This window comes from Carcharhinus amblyrhynchos, chromosome 6, assembly GCF_965287045.1.
Source record: "Carcharhinus amblyrhynchos chromosome 6, sCarAmb.v2.hapA, whole genome shotgun sequence".
Taxonomy (NCBI): Eukaryota; Metazoa; Chordata; class Chondrichthyes; order Carcharhiniformes; family Carcharhinidae; genus Carcharhinus; species Carcharhinus amblyrhynchos.
In genome coordinates this window covers 71,975,377-71,991,353 of record NC_137329.1, presented here as the reverse complement: position 1 = coordinate 71,991,353, position 15,977 = coordinate 71,975,377, and the positions used below count along the sequence as shown (strand labels likewise).

The following is a 15,977-nucleotide window of genomic DNA, read 5'->3' as shown; positions in this document are numbered from 1 at the left end:
CTCTGCCCTTCCCTATCTCTTATCTCCTCCAGCCTTACAAATCTCCATGACCACTGCATTCCTCCAATTCTGGCCTTGTGTCCTTTCCTTTGCTCCCACCTTCAGTGACCATGCCTTAAGCTGGCCAGGCCCTAAGCTCCTGAATTCTCTGAAGCCTCTCTATCTGTCCATTCCACTCTAAGGTATTAAATCTAACTATTCAAGGCTTTGTTCACCTATTCCTATCTGATATGGCTCAGGGCCACACTTTGGCTGGAATTCTCTAACCTTGCTCGTAGCTGGGATTCTCCGGTCCGCTGCAGTGAATGGAGATTTCGTTAATCACCAAATTCTCCACTTTCATCAGCAGCAGGGCGTGGGTGACTGGAGAATTCTGGCCTTTGTATTGCCGTTCTATGGCACCTCGGGGCGAAGACATTATTTAGATGCAAGACCTTGTCATTGTTAGATGCAGCCACTTAGCACAATCTACTTTGAGAAACAAATCAGGGTAAACTGGTCAAAGCCACAGCCTTCTCAGTTGAACAAATCAAGTACTCTTTGGAAAAGAGAAGACTGACCCCAGAGTTTTTCTCAGTAATCAGGTGCTTAGTAAAGGTATTTGATCAGGTATTCCAAGAGGATGTTTTACCACTTGAAGGGGGAGGGGGGGCAGTGGTATTCAGAACTAAGGGAATGGAAACATAAGCTAGTTACTATTAAATCCATTACAGAATTCAGGAGGAACTTCTTTCTGCAGACAACGGTTACAAAACAGAACTAGCAGCAGCACAGGCCCCATTAGGGGTGAGCAGCATAGTTGTATTAAAGGGGAGGCTACATAAACTGAAGTGAGATAAAAATAGCAGATCAAGCTGATAGAGTGAGGTAAAGCAGAGAAAGGGGGAGGGGCTTCATGTGGAGCATAAACATTAACACAAACCTATTGAGCCGAACGGCCTGTTACTGTGCCGTCACATTCAATGTACTCTCCAACTGAGATCTGTTCTCCTTTCTGTTAAAGTGCTTTGCATAAAACTAACGTGAGGCCAATCATTCAATTTTCATCTTCAAGCGCTCCTTCTCAAGGCGCACACCACTGATCTATAAACCCAGAGCGAGGACCGGGTAGGAATCAATTTTCTGGCTGCCTGGGCAGATCTATTATTTTTGTAATAAGGAGAGATGACACGGTTAAATAAAGACCTGCTCGCCCCCGCACCAGTCTGCGATTCTGAATCCGTAAAACAATATCACTGTCTGAGAGCTTCCCATCCCCAGTCCTCGCTGCTTGACACACTGGATTAGATGCATAATCATTCAGCAGCGACTCCCAAATAAAACATTGTCTGGAATGGCCCTGAAACCCTCTCAATAAGCAAATGATTTTTAAACAATTCCAATATCTGAATGGTACATTATAGTTATGCCCTTGAACAGCCATGCAAGTGACAGGCATCAGCAAGCAATGAGCAGGGAAAGATAGCTTCTGACACTCCAGATCAAGATTAATCTAGCCAGTTAGATGACAGGAAACAATATTTCGGTAGAATTGTGGATAATTTCTTTTTTGTTTTATTATTGTGCGAGGTATAAAAGATTGGCTGGCAACAAATAAAAGAATACAGCTCACATGGGTGCATGTTTCAGAACAGTGTGGAATGGATGTTTGTCATTTTGGCCCAGTAATAATATTTGACATTCGACAGGCTGAATACAGTCTTGGTTCCCCACGCTCCCACAATTTCTCAAAAGGTGACCCCCCCACCTCCCCTACTCCACCCATAGAAGCCAGGTTTCATTTTACAACGCTGACCCCCCCCATTTTCAGCATTGTGAAAGGCATCAAGGACAATATTCAGTGTTGTTCACAAAAACATGGGTTAATCAAAAGCAGTGAGTTTAGATTTGTCAAGAGAAAATTGTGCGCGACTAACTTGGTTGAATTCTTGTGAGAATGTAACAAGGAGGGTTGATGAAACTGGCCCGATTGCTGGGAGTTGACTTAAACTTTAGGAAGACTTCTGACATGTTACGACCAGTAAGAAAGGTAAAATACCATCAGAAACCAGGGAAAGAGGAAAGTTGGATCCAAAAGTGGCGCAGTGGCAGGAAGTAATAGTTGATGGATATTTTTAGTGATGTGAAGGTTGTTTCCGGTGGAATTCTGCAGGGTTCAGCACTAGACCCCTGACATTCTGTGGTATACAAGCAAAGATTTGGGCTGAAATGCATGGGGCATGTTTGAGATGATACGAAATTTGGCTGTGTGGTCGACAGTGAGGTCGAAAGCAGCAGACTGCAGAAAGAAATCAATGGATCAGTCAAAAGGGCAGAAAAAATAGCAAATGGAATTCAATACAGAGGCTAATGCATTTGAGGACAGGGAAATACAGAATAAATGCTAGCATACAGAGACGTGTATAAGAGCAAAGGAGTTGCATGTCCAGAGGTAATAGAAGATAACAGGACAAGTTGATAAGGTTGTCAAGAAAACACAGGACACCAGTCTTCATTAGCCAAGGCACAGAATAAAAAAAGATGGTTTGGCTAGCACATTAGTTAAACGACAAGTAGGGTCCTGCTTACTGTTCTGGTCACCACATTACAAGAAGGACGTGATGACTGTGGAAAGGCACTGTAAAGATTACAGAGCACGTTTCCAGAAATGGAGGATTTTACAAACGAGGAAAGATCGGATAAGGCTGTGCTTGCTTTCTTTAAAGCGGGAGGGACAAAGGGAAATTTAATTGAACTATAGAATCCCTACAATGCAGAGAGAGGCCATACAGCCCATCCATTTGGCACTGATTCTCCAAAAGAGCATTTCACCCAGGGTCTCCCCTCTTCCCTAATTAATGCACCACCAGGACGAAACTTTTCCAATAGAGCAGGGTTGAGAGGAACAAAATACAACACATTGCGCAAACATCAAACAAGTGAGTTGCAGTGCTGAAGCAATGTCATAGCCCAGGTCACCAGCACTCAATCACTACAACAACTTGTTTCCCATCCACCCAGTTATCACAGGAGCAAAAGACAAAGCTTAATAAGATCTACCAATGTATTTACCCCATTTAATTATGTCTGAATGATGAAACTTTTACCCAATCTGGACACTAACACCTTCACTGCCTGGGTATCTATATCACAAGCTCAACAAATTACGGAACCCAATCTGTCCAAGCTAGGCCATCCTAAAGGACTGCACCCAAACCACACCCCAATCCCCTCCAATGCACCTTCCATAGTTAAATAGGGTTGTCAACTCTGACTGGACATATTTTTAGAGGTTTCCTCCAACCACCCCAACCCAAACATTGGGTGCTTAACAGGACCATCATCATTTCAGCCTACTTTGCTGTGCCACTCAGGAAGGAAACAGACTTCATTATCCAAGAGAATGATTCTTCAGTGAGTCAGCCTTTTGGCCAAACTGTCAATTTTTTTTTTACAAACAAAAAAATTGCAAAGAAAAATAAAAGCAAATATGTTTTACTGCCCCAGTGATTTTTCTCCAAGGTTAATCAAATCCTTGAAGTTAGACAACCCACCCTCTCCACACCACTACCCCACATATGTTAACGTCAGCAACCAACATTTTCTTCCATGTTAACAATTCACTCAAACTCATTCACAATTGTGTGTGTGAAGAACATCTGGACATTAGTCCAACATCTAGTCCAATCACTCCCCAATCTCCCCAACATGACTTTCTGAATGTTCATGCAGGCTAGGGGAGATGGGGAACAAGAGATACAATTACAACCACAGGAAATGACTATAGCACTTGCCTTTAAACGTCCCGGAGAAGAGGTAAATCCAGGTAAATGCTGGCACAAAGAGAACAGTCAGGGTAGCCACGAGGAACTTCCGGCGCCCTCTACAGATTCCCAGCATCCTGGGGAATGTCGGAGTCAGGTTGGCAGTGCTGTTCCTAGGTGGGTAACATCAGATCCTCAGCAAGGTGCATGTTAGTCCCTGAAAGTTAAAAAGACAGGATCACTTGGCAACTTGCTCGAAACAGCGAGTGGGTCCACACTCTCTCAAAGCAGCAATGCCAGCTTGGGTTCTAGCTCACCGTTCCCTAGTCCGGATTCGAGCTAGTCGTTCCCCAGTCCGGGTTCTCTCATGATTTTGGAGTTCAAGTTTCTGCTTGCTCCTTCAAGCAGGCAAGGATTTGTCAGGGAATTGGCAATGCACTTCAAAAATCTGCTGATGCTTTCTCTACACTAAAAAAACCTCAGGATCTTTGATGATTTAATTATGAAGAGCCTTTTATGGCTTCTTTATATATACGGTACTACAATTCATGCAGGCACAAGATAACAAAACCTATCCCCGGTTCTTTACTAGACAAGTGACACATTTTCACTTCAAAGCACTCCATTCAAATAATCCCTTCCTTAAATCTGGACAATGCAGAATACAAAAGGTTGTCTTTCAGAAGCACTTTTGATCTTCCTGCACCTGCTTTATTACAAAATGCTGCCTTTATATTTTGAGCAAACAATTCACTTTTCAAGATCAGGCTTGACACTGCTCTAAAATGCTCCTCGCTGCTACTGGCTGGCAATTATGCACTAATATTATTGAGACAAAACACATAACAAAAATAATGGGTACCTTTACATTAAAATAATCTACTCCTGATTTTGGGCTGTCTATCTGAACATGACTTATTCTCAATCTCAAAGAATCATCACCTATAATGGAATAAAAGCTGCATTCATATAGTGCCTACCACATAGCAAAACACCCAATGCACGTCACACAATTGTTATAAGAACATAAGTAGTAGGAGCAGGAGTATGCCATCTAGCCCTTTGAGCCTGCCCCGCCATTCAATAAGATCATGGCTGATCTGAAGTGGCTCAGTTCCACTTTCCCGCTTTCTTCCCATAACCCTTAATTCCCTTGCCTACCCGTGACTTAAATATATTTAGCGAGGTAGCCTCCACCACTTCAACGGGCAGAGAATTCCAGAGATTCACCACCCTTTGAGTGAAGAAGTTCCTCCTCAACTCCGTTCTAAACTGCCCCTTCCTTATCTTCAGGCTGTGCCCTCTAGTCCTGCTGTCCTTTCTGAGCGGGAAGAATCTCTCTACCTCTACCCTATCCATCCCCTTCATTATCTTATACGTCTCTATAAGATCCCCCCTCATCCTTCTAAACGCCAACGAGTACAGACCCAGTCTATTTAGTTATAGCACAGAAGGAGGCCACACGAGAAAAACCTTTTCCACACAATGAGTGAAATACATTGTCTGGCAGTGAGGTGGAGGCAGGTTCAATTGAAGCATTTAATAAGGCATTAGATGACTAAATAGGAGCAATGTGCAAGGGTATGGAGAAAAGCACTGAGGCAAAGTGCTCATTTATGACTCTCAGTCTTCTCTCCCCACCATGCAAGTGGAAATTGTCCCAGTAAAAGTCACCACAGTCCCAGGTGACCACAGACTACTCTCCCTTTTGAAGAGGCAGAGCTGTTTGGTGGTCACCACACCTCAGGCAAGGTTGAGAAGGCAGGGCCTTTATGATTAACCCCAGCATTAGCACAGTATCTCACTGTTAAGATCCACAGCATTGGCATCACAGTGCAGTGTTTTATCTGCAGGCCTCAGCACTAAATAACAATGTCCTCTGCAGTTGGACATATTGCTAATTCTCACTGGTTAAGGTCACTTACACACAACTGGCCATTGGTAACTGAAGGTATTGTTTCCCCTTAATTGAAGGTGCTCGTTCCCTTTGGAAATATGTCCCAGTAAGATGCCAACCTTTCCAACTGAGGACAGACAACCGAAGAATAAGCTCAACCGTTAGAGAATTTTGATAATTTTATTGTACTCGCAGAAGCATTCTTCTTTTCAGGAAGAATTCCAAGGCATCTGGTCTCTTGCTATTGTTCCATCTGTGTACAATTGTAGAGTATTGAATTATTCCCCTGTCACTTACAGTACAGTACATAAAATTCCTGGAACACTTTCAGTACTGCGTTACCTGGACACAAAGTGAACAAAGGAGCCAGTGAATTGCGATCCAAACAATTATCTCCCATACATTCTCTCCGGCACAAGGGCAAGATTAAATTTTACTGAAGTGACCAGATAATTCTTTGCAATAATTTTATTTGGGTAAGAGTCAGACGGTCAGATGAGAGTTTTTATAAAACAGCTCTGTATAGATTGAGGTTCAAACTGCCTCGTCTTTAGATCGATATTGTGTCAAGCTTCCATATCCAATACACAGAGGTAGAAGATGTGTTAATGTGAACAGGATTCAGCGCCCTTTGCATTTCAGACATTGTCACGAGATGGCTTTGCGTACTGACAGGATTTCTATTTGGAAAGGGTTTACCTTGCCCAGAACAGCTCTATGACCCAAGTTCCTTTCTAAAATCAGGAATCATGGACAGTGCAGTACAAAGCAACTAAAATGATAGCAAGCTCAAACGACTCATTTATGAGGACAGATTACCTAGATTGGACCATTATTCCCCTAGGTATAGAAAATTAATGGGTGATCTAATTAAACTGTTTAAATTTGATTAAAGGAGTTGATAGAGTAGATAGAAAGGAACTACATATTCTGAGGAGAGATTATAGAACTCCACAACCTGGGTTTAACCTTCAAATCAGAGCAAATGCTTTCAGAGTGATGCAGGAAGACACACTTTCCCACACAAAAGGTAATGCAAATCTGGAACTTTCTCCAAAACAAAACTGTTGAAGGGGGAGAGCAAGCAAGTACGAAAAAGATTTTCTATCAAGAGGGTTATGAAAACAAGGAGGGTAAATGGAGTCAAGATCAGCTTTAATCTAAGCGTGAATAGTGGAAAAGACATAAAAAACGATACCTCACTCTTATGTATCCTGTAATCAGCTAGGGCGAATGCTTGGAGAAACCCCAACCCAATGATCCCACTGCCCTGCATTTTCAGGCGGTTGTGAAGAAATAGGATTGCCTCCTGTGATTAAACATATTCCTGGAGTTTTAATCACATGACATGCCCTCCATGTTCCAACCATTAGTCGACCAAGATGTCCATGCTGGTGACACACGGTGAAGCCTTCCATTGTTTGCTGGAGCAGACGAGTGAAGGAGCAGAGAGAGAGCTAAGATTTTACCTGTTAAAAACCTGTTTAAAATAAGTTTAAAGCACTTTGTTCTTTGTAGAACTGTTTAAAGCATTTATTTATTGTATTTACTGCTTTAAGAATTCTGAGGGAGTGGTTAGAAGGCAGTTGTGGGCCAACAGCTTTAAATCAGCGCCAGGTTTAAAAGGAGGCCTGGTGTAGACAGCGGGCAGCGTCGGAGCGGGCAGCAGAGTGAGAGGGAAGCAGAGTGAGCTATTAGGGCTTAATATCAAAAAGGGCTTGAGTAAAAAAGGCCAGGTGAGTTCGTTTGAAAAACAAGGGAAAAAAAAAATTTTTTTTCAAAACTACTACAGTGAATAATGGAGGGGCATGTGATGTGTGGTTTCTGTATGATGTGGGAACTGGTGGACCCCAGGGTCCATCCCAGTGACCACGTCTGCAGTAAGTGCAGGTTGCTGGAGGAGCTCCAGCTCAAGGTAGATGAGCTGGCCTCTGAGCTACAGACACTGAGGCTCATCAGGGGGATAGAGGGTGCCATTGTCAATGGGATGCAAGTGACATCCACCCCCCCTAGACTGGCTAACTCTAAGGGTCAGGAACAAGAGGGGACTGCTGGGAGAAGGAAGGGGGGGTGAGGAGCGGAGGAAGGAGAGTGGAGAGAGAAGGAAGGAGGGTGGGGAGCGGAGGCCTCAGCCTCTTAATCTGCATAACAGGTTTGAGGTTCTTGCTTCCAGTCTGGAAGAGGACAAGGCAGGTGAGGTTGGTGAGCAAACTGCACACGGTACAGTGATGCAGCAGGACATAGGCAAAGAGAAGGGGAAAAGGAACGTAGTAGTGATTGGGGATAGTGGGGTTAAGGGTATTGACACTGTCCTTTGTCACAATGACAAAGTGCACAGAAGGGTGTGTTGTCTGCCTGGTGCTCGGGTACGGGATGTCGCAGCTGGGCTGCAGAGGAACCTGGAGTGGGAGGGTGAGAATCCGGTCGTTGTGGTACATGTGGGTGCCGGCGACGTAAGCAAAATGCGGACTGAGGATCTGGGGAGGGAGTATGAAAAGCTGGGAATGGAATTAAAAAGTAGAACCGACAAGGTGGTCATCTCTGGGCTACTGCCTGAACTGAGTGCAGACGGGCGTAAGGTTGACAGGATTAAGGAAGTGAACGGGTGGCTCAGGGATTGGTGTGGGAGGAATGGGTTTGAATTTATGGGGCATTGGCACCAGTATTGGGGTAGGTGGGACCTGTTCGGGTGGGATGGGGTTGGTCTGAACTGTGCTGGGGCCAGAGTGCTGGCGAATCGAGTAAAGAGGACTGTAGACAGGGCTTTAAACTAATTGGGGGTGGGGGGGGTGAAGGAGGGTGCGAGGGTAGGTGACGTTACGAGGTCTAAAGTTAAGAATAGGGTACAGGTAAGGGAAGAGGCCGAGGATGTCCCAATAATAGAGGGAGTAGGGGGCGTGAGTATGGTTGGTGGCGTTAAGGCAAATAGGGTCCAGGTGAAGGCTGGGATGAAAGCGCTTTATCTGAATGCACGAAGCATTCGGAATAAAGTGGATGAGCTGGTGGCGCAGATCGACACAAATGGATACGATCTGGTGGCCATTACAGAGACGCGGCTGCAAGGTGACAGGGACTGGGAGCTGAATGTACAGGGCTATCAAGCGTTTAGGAAGGATAGGCAGGAGGGAAAGGGGGGGTGCGTAGCTCTGCTGATTAAGGATAGCATCACGGTGGTAGCAAGGGATGATATTGGAGCCAAGGAGCAGAGGGTGGAATCGTTGTGGGTGGAGATTAGGAACAGCAAAGGGAGGAAGACGCTGGTGGGTGTCGTCTATAGGCCCCCGAATAATGATCTGGAGGTGGGGCGGGCTGTTAACGCGCAAATAAGTGCGGCGTGCAGGAATGGGACGGCCGTAGTTATGGGGGATTTCAATCTGCATATTGATTGGTCAACCCATGTTGGACGCGGTGGGCTCGAGGAGGAGTTCTTGGAATGCTGCCGGGATAGTTTCCTGGAACAGGGCGTGTTGGAGCCGACAAGGGAGCGAACTATCTTGGATCTCGTGCTATGTAATGAGGCGGGTAGAATTAGGGACCTTGCGGTGAAGGATCCTCTTGGGGAGAGTGATCATTGTATGGTGGAGTTTCTGGTGCAGATGGAGGAGGAGAAAGTGGGTTCCCAGACACGTGTACTTTGTTTGAATAGAGGGGAGTACGGTAGGATGAGAGAAGAATTGGCGAATGTTGACTGGGGGAGCGCGTTGGAGGGAGGGTCTGCTGAGGAGCAGTGGAGGATCTTTAAGGAGATCTTTCTTGGTGCTCAGCGGAAATTTATTCTGATGGTCAAAAAGGACCGTAGGAGGAGAGGTAATAAGCCGTGGATAACGAAGGAGGTGAAGGAAAGTGTTAAATTAAAAGCGGAGGAATTTAGAGTGGCTAAGAGTAGTGGGCGAGAAGAGGATTGGGAGAGGTTTAAATGTCAACAAAGATTGACAAAGAAGTTGATAAAGAAGGGTAGGAGAAACTATGAAGCTGGGCTAGCGCTTAATATAAAAAAGGATAGCAAGAGTTTTTATAAATATATAAAAAGGAAGAGGCTGGCTAGGGTGAACGTTGGTCCTTTAGAGGATGAGGAAGGGGACCTAGTGGTAGGGGATGGGGATATGGCTAAGGTATTGAATAAATTTTTTGTTTCTGTCTTCACGGAGGAGGACGTGAATAATTTGCCGGGTGTTAGTGATGGAAAGGTGGTAGGACTGGAGGGTCTTAATGACATTACTGTTACTAGAGAGGCGGTGCTCAACAGACTGGAGGGACTGATTGTGGACAAGTCCCCAGGACCGGATGGGATGTATCCGAGGGTTCTGAAAGAAATGTCGGAGGTGATAGTGGATGCCTTGGTGATTATTTTCCAGACGTCGCTGGATTCCGGGGAAGTGCCGGAAGATTGGAAAACGGCTAATGTTACGCCGTTGTTTAAGAAGGGTGCCAGGCAAAAGGCGGGGAATTATAGGCCGGTTAGCTTAACGTCTGTGGTAGGTAAAATGTTAGAATCCGTCATTAAGGAGGAAATTGCGAGGCATCTTGAAGGGAATTGCTTGATAGAGCAGGCGCAGCATGGTTTCATTAAAGGGAAGTCGTGTCTGACAAATTTACTGGAGTTCTATGAGGATGTGTCTAGGGCAGTGGTTAGAGGAGAGCCGGTGGATGTGGTCTTTCTGGATTTTCAGAAGGCGTTTGACAAGGTACCTCACAAGAAGTTATTGCAGAAGGTCGAGGGACATGGAGTTGGGGGGTAGGGTGTTAGCGTGGATAGAGGATTGGTTGTCAAATAGAAGGCAGAGAGTGGGGGTCAACGGGTGCTATTCGGATTGGCGGATGGTGACTAGTGGAGTGCCCCAGGGGTCGGTGCTGGGGCCTCAGCTTTTTACCATTTATATAGATGATCTGGAGGAGGGAACCGAGCGTAGGGTGTCGAAATTTGCTGATGACACCAAGATTGGGGGAACGGCAAATTGTGCGGAGGGTGTGGAGAGTCTGCAGAAGGATCTAGATAGGCTGGGCGAATGAGCCAGGAAATGGCAAATGGAATTTAATGTTGGCAAGTGCGAGGTGGTCCACTTTGGTAGGAATAATGGTAGGAAGGACTATTACTTACGTGGCGAAAAACTGCAGCAGGCGACGGCGCAGAGGGACCTCGGGGTCCTTGTGCATGAGTCGCAAAAACCCAGCTTGCAGGTGCAGCAGGTGGTCAGGAAGGCGAATGGGATGCTGGCCTTCATAGCGAGGGGGATTGAATATAAAAAGTAGGGAGGTCTTGCTGCAGCTGTATAGGGCATTGGTGAGGCCGCAGCTGGAGTACTGTGTGCAGTTTTGGGCGCCGCACCTGCGCAAAGATATTTTGGCCTTGGAGGGAGTGCAGAGGAGGTTTACTAGGCTGATGCCGGAGTTGAGGGGGTTGAGCTATGAGGAGAGGCTGAATAAACTAGGCTTGTACTCGTTAGAGTTTAGAAGAATGAGGGGAGATCTCATTGAGACGTATAAGATGATGAATGGGATGGATAGGATAGAGGTGGAGAGACTCTTCCCGCTCAAAAAAGACAGTAGGACTAGGGGGCACAGCCTCAAGATAAAGGGGGTGCGGTTTAGAACGGAGTTGAGGAGGAACTTCTTCACTCAAAGGGTGGTGAATCTCTGGAATTCTCTGCCCGTTGAAGTGGTGGAGGCTGCCTCGCTAAATATTTTTAAGACGCGGGTTGATGGGTTTTTGATAAGAGAGGGGATTAAGGGTTATGGGGAGAGGGCGGGAAAGTGGAACTGAGCCACGACAGATCAGCCATGATCTTATTGAATGGCAGGGCAGGCTCGAAGGGCTAGATGGCCTACTCCTGCTCCTATTTCTTATGTTCTTATGACACACTGCCTTCCTACACCAATTAGAAAGCAAAAAAGACTCATTATCCCACCACTCCCTCCTCCCCCACACCTGAACCATTTCAATATTTTTATATCTGGTAAAGCAAAACATTCAAAGATGTTTTTTTAAACTTTACTTCCGTGTCCCTATCATTTTTCTCCAGGGTTGCACACAGCAGTGTCCTGGAGACTGATAATCAATTCCTGTAGATTCCAGGTCAATCCTGGAGGGACAGGGGCGGGGGAAGATTCTGAGCTTCCTCCTTCCAATATTTACGCAGTGAAGCTCAATACTATGGATATCAGGTGGCGATCTTGACAGTCTCATACACTTGAGAAAGCCGGATCTATTTATTAAGACTTAGAGGGATCTATAAAATAATGCGCCATTGACAGATTATTTCAAATTGGTAAACCGGTCAGAAGCAGGGGAGTTCAATATTTGGAACAGGATAGTTGTTAGTTGAAGAATTTGTCACCTCCCAAAGGGTAATGATGTGCTGGATTGTATTGCCAGCTTGTGTGGTGGACTGCAGACTCTGTGTAGACTTACAGAACAATACAGCACAGAAGGAGTCTATTCAACGCATCATGTCTGCATTTGTGCTTTGAAATACTGGCCATTTAGTTCCACTGCCCCTGTCCTTTCTTCAGAGCCCTGAACATCTTCCCCATAAAATTTTTATCATAGACGGTTGATTTAGCTCAGCTGGCTGGATGGCTGGTTCGTGATGCAGAATGACATCAACAGCATGGATTCAAGTTCCTTACCAGCTGAGGTCATTCATAAAGACCCCACTTTCTCAAACTTGCCCCTCGCCTGAGGTGCGGTGATCCTCAGGATAAATTACCAGTCAGTCGCCCTTCACTCAAAGAGGAGAGCAGCCATTGGTCATCTGGGGCTGTGTCGACATTTCATTTTCAAAGGCACTTCTGAAGGTTATTAACAGATCAGCCTCCTACTTTATATCAGTCTCACGTTAGTGTAGGAAAACATAAGTACCACTTTCAGTCGTTTGAATTGTGGGGGAGAATCTGGAGCATCCAGCAAAACCTTCCACTGTGGAAGCTGAGTATAGCGTCAAGGAAACTGACAGATTCTTAGATGAGCTGTCACTCCAAGGTTCCCAATGTCTGTTCAGTCAGATATTAAAAGATCCCATGAGATAATCTGGAGAGGAGCAAAGACCCAGCTCAATAATGCTCCCTCACCAATACCATCAGTAAGCCCTTGCTGTTGGTGGGGTGATACTGACTCAGAACAACTCCATGAGTACCACACTTCATAGTTTAGTACGTGTGAAACACTTGAATGGACACAATAGGGGCTACTTTGTACAAGTCTCTGTCCGATCTACAACTTCAATTTTGCTGTTAATTGAATCTTAAGATTCAAGTAGATAAGAGAATTTGTGTCTTCAATACAAACTTCCACCTTACTCTCATTCATCCACTGTACACTTTTTGTCAATCCTGCCTCTCCTCATCACCCAATCCTCACCCCAACCCTTCACCTTTCCTCCTCCAAGCTCCCTCAATTGATCCTCTCCCCATCCCTCAATTCACTCTGAAGGCCGGATTCTCTGAGATCCCTGCAGCAAGTTTCACAACAGCGGAGATGGCGCGCCACTAGCCGGTGTTGACATCTTCTGGTCCTGCGGATGATCCCGAAGCTTGAGATGAATGGCCAGAAAATTCCACCCAATATCTCCCTTTCCCTATCTCCCTTCTAATCCTCCTTTCTTTCCCCTTCAACCTATCCTCCTCCTTTACCCTGTATCCCTCAATTTTACTTCTCCTTCAGTCTCTCCTCTCTCTCACTCTCTCCATCATCTCCCCATTCCTCCTAGTCCTCAATCCCTCCTTTCTTTTAACCATTTACCCTTCCTCTCACAAAAAAGCTCATCTAATTTCTTCCATCTGCATTGTATACACAATGCACCCATAACACAATGTCAAACCTGATATGGACTGGGTGAAAACCTCTCTCTTGATGACCCTTTTCAATCCTACATCCTCCATTCCCTAATACTTGAACCCTTCACAAGAAGCAATAAAATGATTTGCGTTAATGTGGCTAACTTTTTATAAGATTTCAATTTTCTCGCGCAAGACCTTAAGTAATAGAAACAAGAGTAAGCCATTTGGCCCTCTGAGCCTGTTCCGCCATTCAAGGGATCATGGCTGATCCAACATTTCTCACGTCCACTTTCTTGCCCTTTCCCCATAATTCTTGATTCCCTTCCTGAGCAAGAATCTATCTACCTCAGCGTTAAAGATACACAAGGATTCTGCCCCTACAGCTCTGTGGAGAGTTCCAAAGATTTACAACCCTCAAGAGAAGAAATTCCACCTCATCTCAGTCTTAAATTGGTGCCCTTTATTCTGAGACTAATGTCTTCTGGTTCCAGATTCTCCAATGAAGGGAAACATCCTCTCAGCATTTACCCTGTCAAGCCCCTTAACAATCCTTGAAGTCTCACCTTTTCAAAGAAAACAATGTCAACCTCTTTAGATGCTGTTTGAAGCTCAAATACGTGTGAAGCTGGGTGCCGTGTATCCGTAACAGAATGTCAAGGGAAGAAAAGAGAAGTTGGTGAGGGACATTGGTGAGCACAATCACTGTCATCTCAGTGACTGAGTCTGAGAACACGTATCAACCCACTCAAGAGTTTCTTCCCTGCTGCTGTCAGACATTGGAATGGACCTACCTCACATTAAGTTGATCTTTCTCTACAACCTAGCTATGATTGTGACACTACATTCTGCATCTCTCGTTTCCTTCTCTATGAACAGTATGTTTTGTCTTTATAGTGCAAGAAACAATACTTTTCACTGTATGTTATAACATGTGACAATAATAAATCAAACCAAATCAAAACTCTCAGATAAATGCTGCAACCATGATCCAAAATCCATTAGTTTTTTAAGCAAACACGTTTGACAGCTTTTGTTTTCCAAAAACTCGAGCTTAGGATTCCACATCAAAATCAGATTTTACGCTGGTTCAATTCTTTTGCTGTTATTCCCACCGGGGTAACAGGAAGCCCAATTCACACAGCCAGTTCACTCCCAATTTGCTCTTAGACCCAAATTTTAAATCCCCCAAGCTGAAGAAGAGCATTCATATTAAAGATACCAATATCTGTTGCCCTCAAAAATTGCAAGGTTCAAAGAGATTGGCTTCTGAAATGCAGCTGAAATCGTCTGGGTCGAGCCCACTACGCTCATTCCCTTTGACATCAACTAAGCCGACAGAAGAAAAATGTTTTCCCTTCCACACTCTCCTGATATTGTGTTTTGAACTCTGCCTGGCGGAGATCTCTCTTACTTTCTCCAGCTGACAACTCTCTATTTCACAGCTCAGGAGATATGGCAGATTGATGTTTGAGGAGGAGCATGTGGTGATGGTGGTGGCTGAGAGGGAGGGAGGTTAGCCTTGTGCATTATGTTGTTATTGTGCTTGCCCAAGAACACAGAGGAGACATCAAAGGTTTAAAGACTTATGGCACAAGCTGTACTTTTTGTAATGCTTTGCATTCTAAATGTCCAGAAGTGTAACGGCACATTCACCTTCTTTTGTTTTATAAAGATCCCGCAAATACCCTTGAGGCCACTTATCAATGAGCTAGCACCAGTGGATTTCTTCCCATTTTGACTTTTTAGTGCCAGGCGCGGACCATTTCCATATTATATCAAAGAGACGATTCTCAACAAACTGACCGATTTTTAGGCAGGCTGTGTGACGTCCAGGCACACCAGCTCAGCTTTCACAAGACCCACTGCTTTCATCTCTCAGCTGTCATTCATTGCTGTAAAGGCCACTTAAATACCACTGGGAACTAAATGGGTGTTAACCAGTTAGTGGCGGCTCTGAAAGGGTTTGTCCCTTGACAACTATTGCCGAACAGTGCTGGAAATGGGAACCTGGCTCAGTTGGTGACATTCTCATCCCCTGGGCCAAAGGGTCACAGATTCAAGCCCCACTCCGAGAATACACAATGCCAGCCGACATCTCAATGCAGCAGGACAGAATGTGGTGCTGCCTCAGACAGAGGGTCAGTTTAACTGACCAGGTCAATGTTAAAAGCAGGAAGGACATCCAGGCCAAACATTTCGCCTTCAGCCAATGCCACTGAAACAGATCAACTATTATTCGCTGGACATTTGTGGGATCTTACTAACCAAATCTCGGCTGTTTCCATGGCAGCATATTTTAAAGTACCCAGTCTGACTCCAGGCCCATAGCAATGTGGTTGACTCTCAAACGTCCTCTGGAATGGAGAGAAGTTACGGATGGGCAATAAATGAATAAAAAACAAAGGGTGCCACTTTGGTTCCATCGTATCTGTGCTGGCCAAATGCTTCGAGATATTCCGAGGACATGATTAGGTGCAATAAGAATAGCAAGTTCTGCCTTTTTATGAGATTCTGAATAAAACATCATGGAAACATTTTCCCTCATTCCACTCTGTCACTGC

The 15,977-nt window shown here is 45.1% G+C and overlaps 1 protein-coding gene across 5 annotated transcripts in view; it reads right to left on the bottom strand.

Annotated features, from left to right (window-relative positions):
• LOC145344001 (xylosyl- and glucuronyltransferase LARGE1) overlaps positions 1-15,977 on the bottom strand; it is a 448,675-nt gene that overhangs the window by 308,302 nt on the left and 124,396 nt on the right. For all 5 annotated transcript variants that reach the window (XM_080190638.1, XM_080190643.1, XM_080190639.1 and 2 more), the window contains exon 2: positions 3,774-3,960. In XM_080190638.1, the coding sequence (XP_080046764.1) occupies positions 3,774-3,879 (106 nt within the window). In that variant the 5' untranslated portion in view covers positions 3,880-3,960. The remainder of the gene's footprint in view (positions 1-3,773; positions 3,961-15,977) is intronic.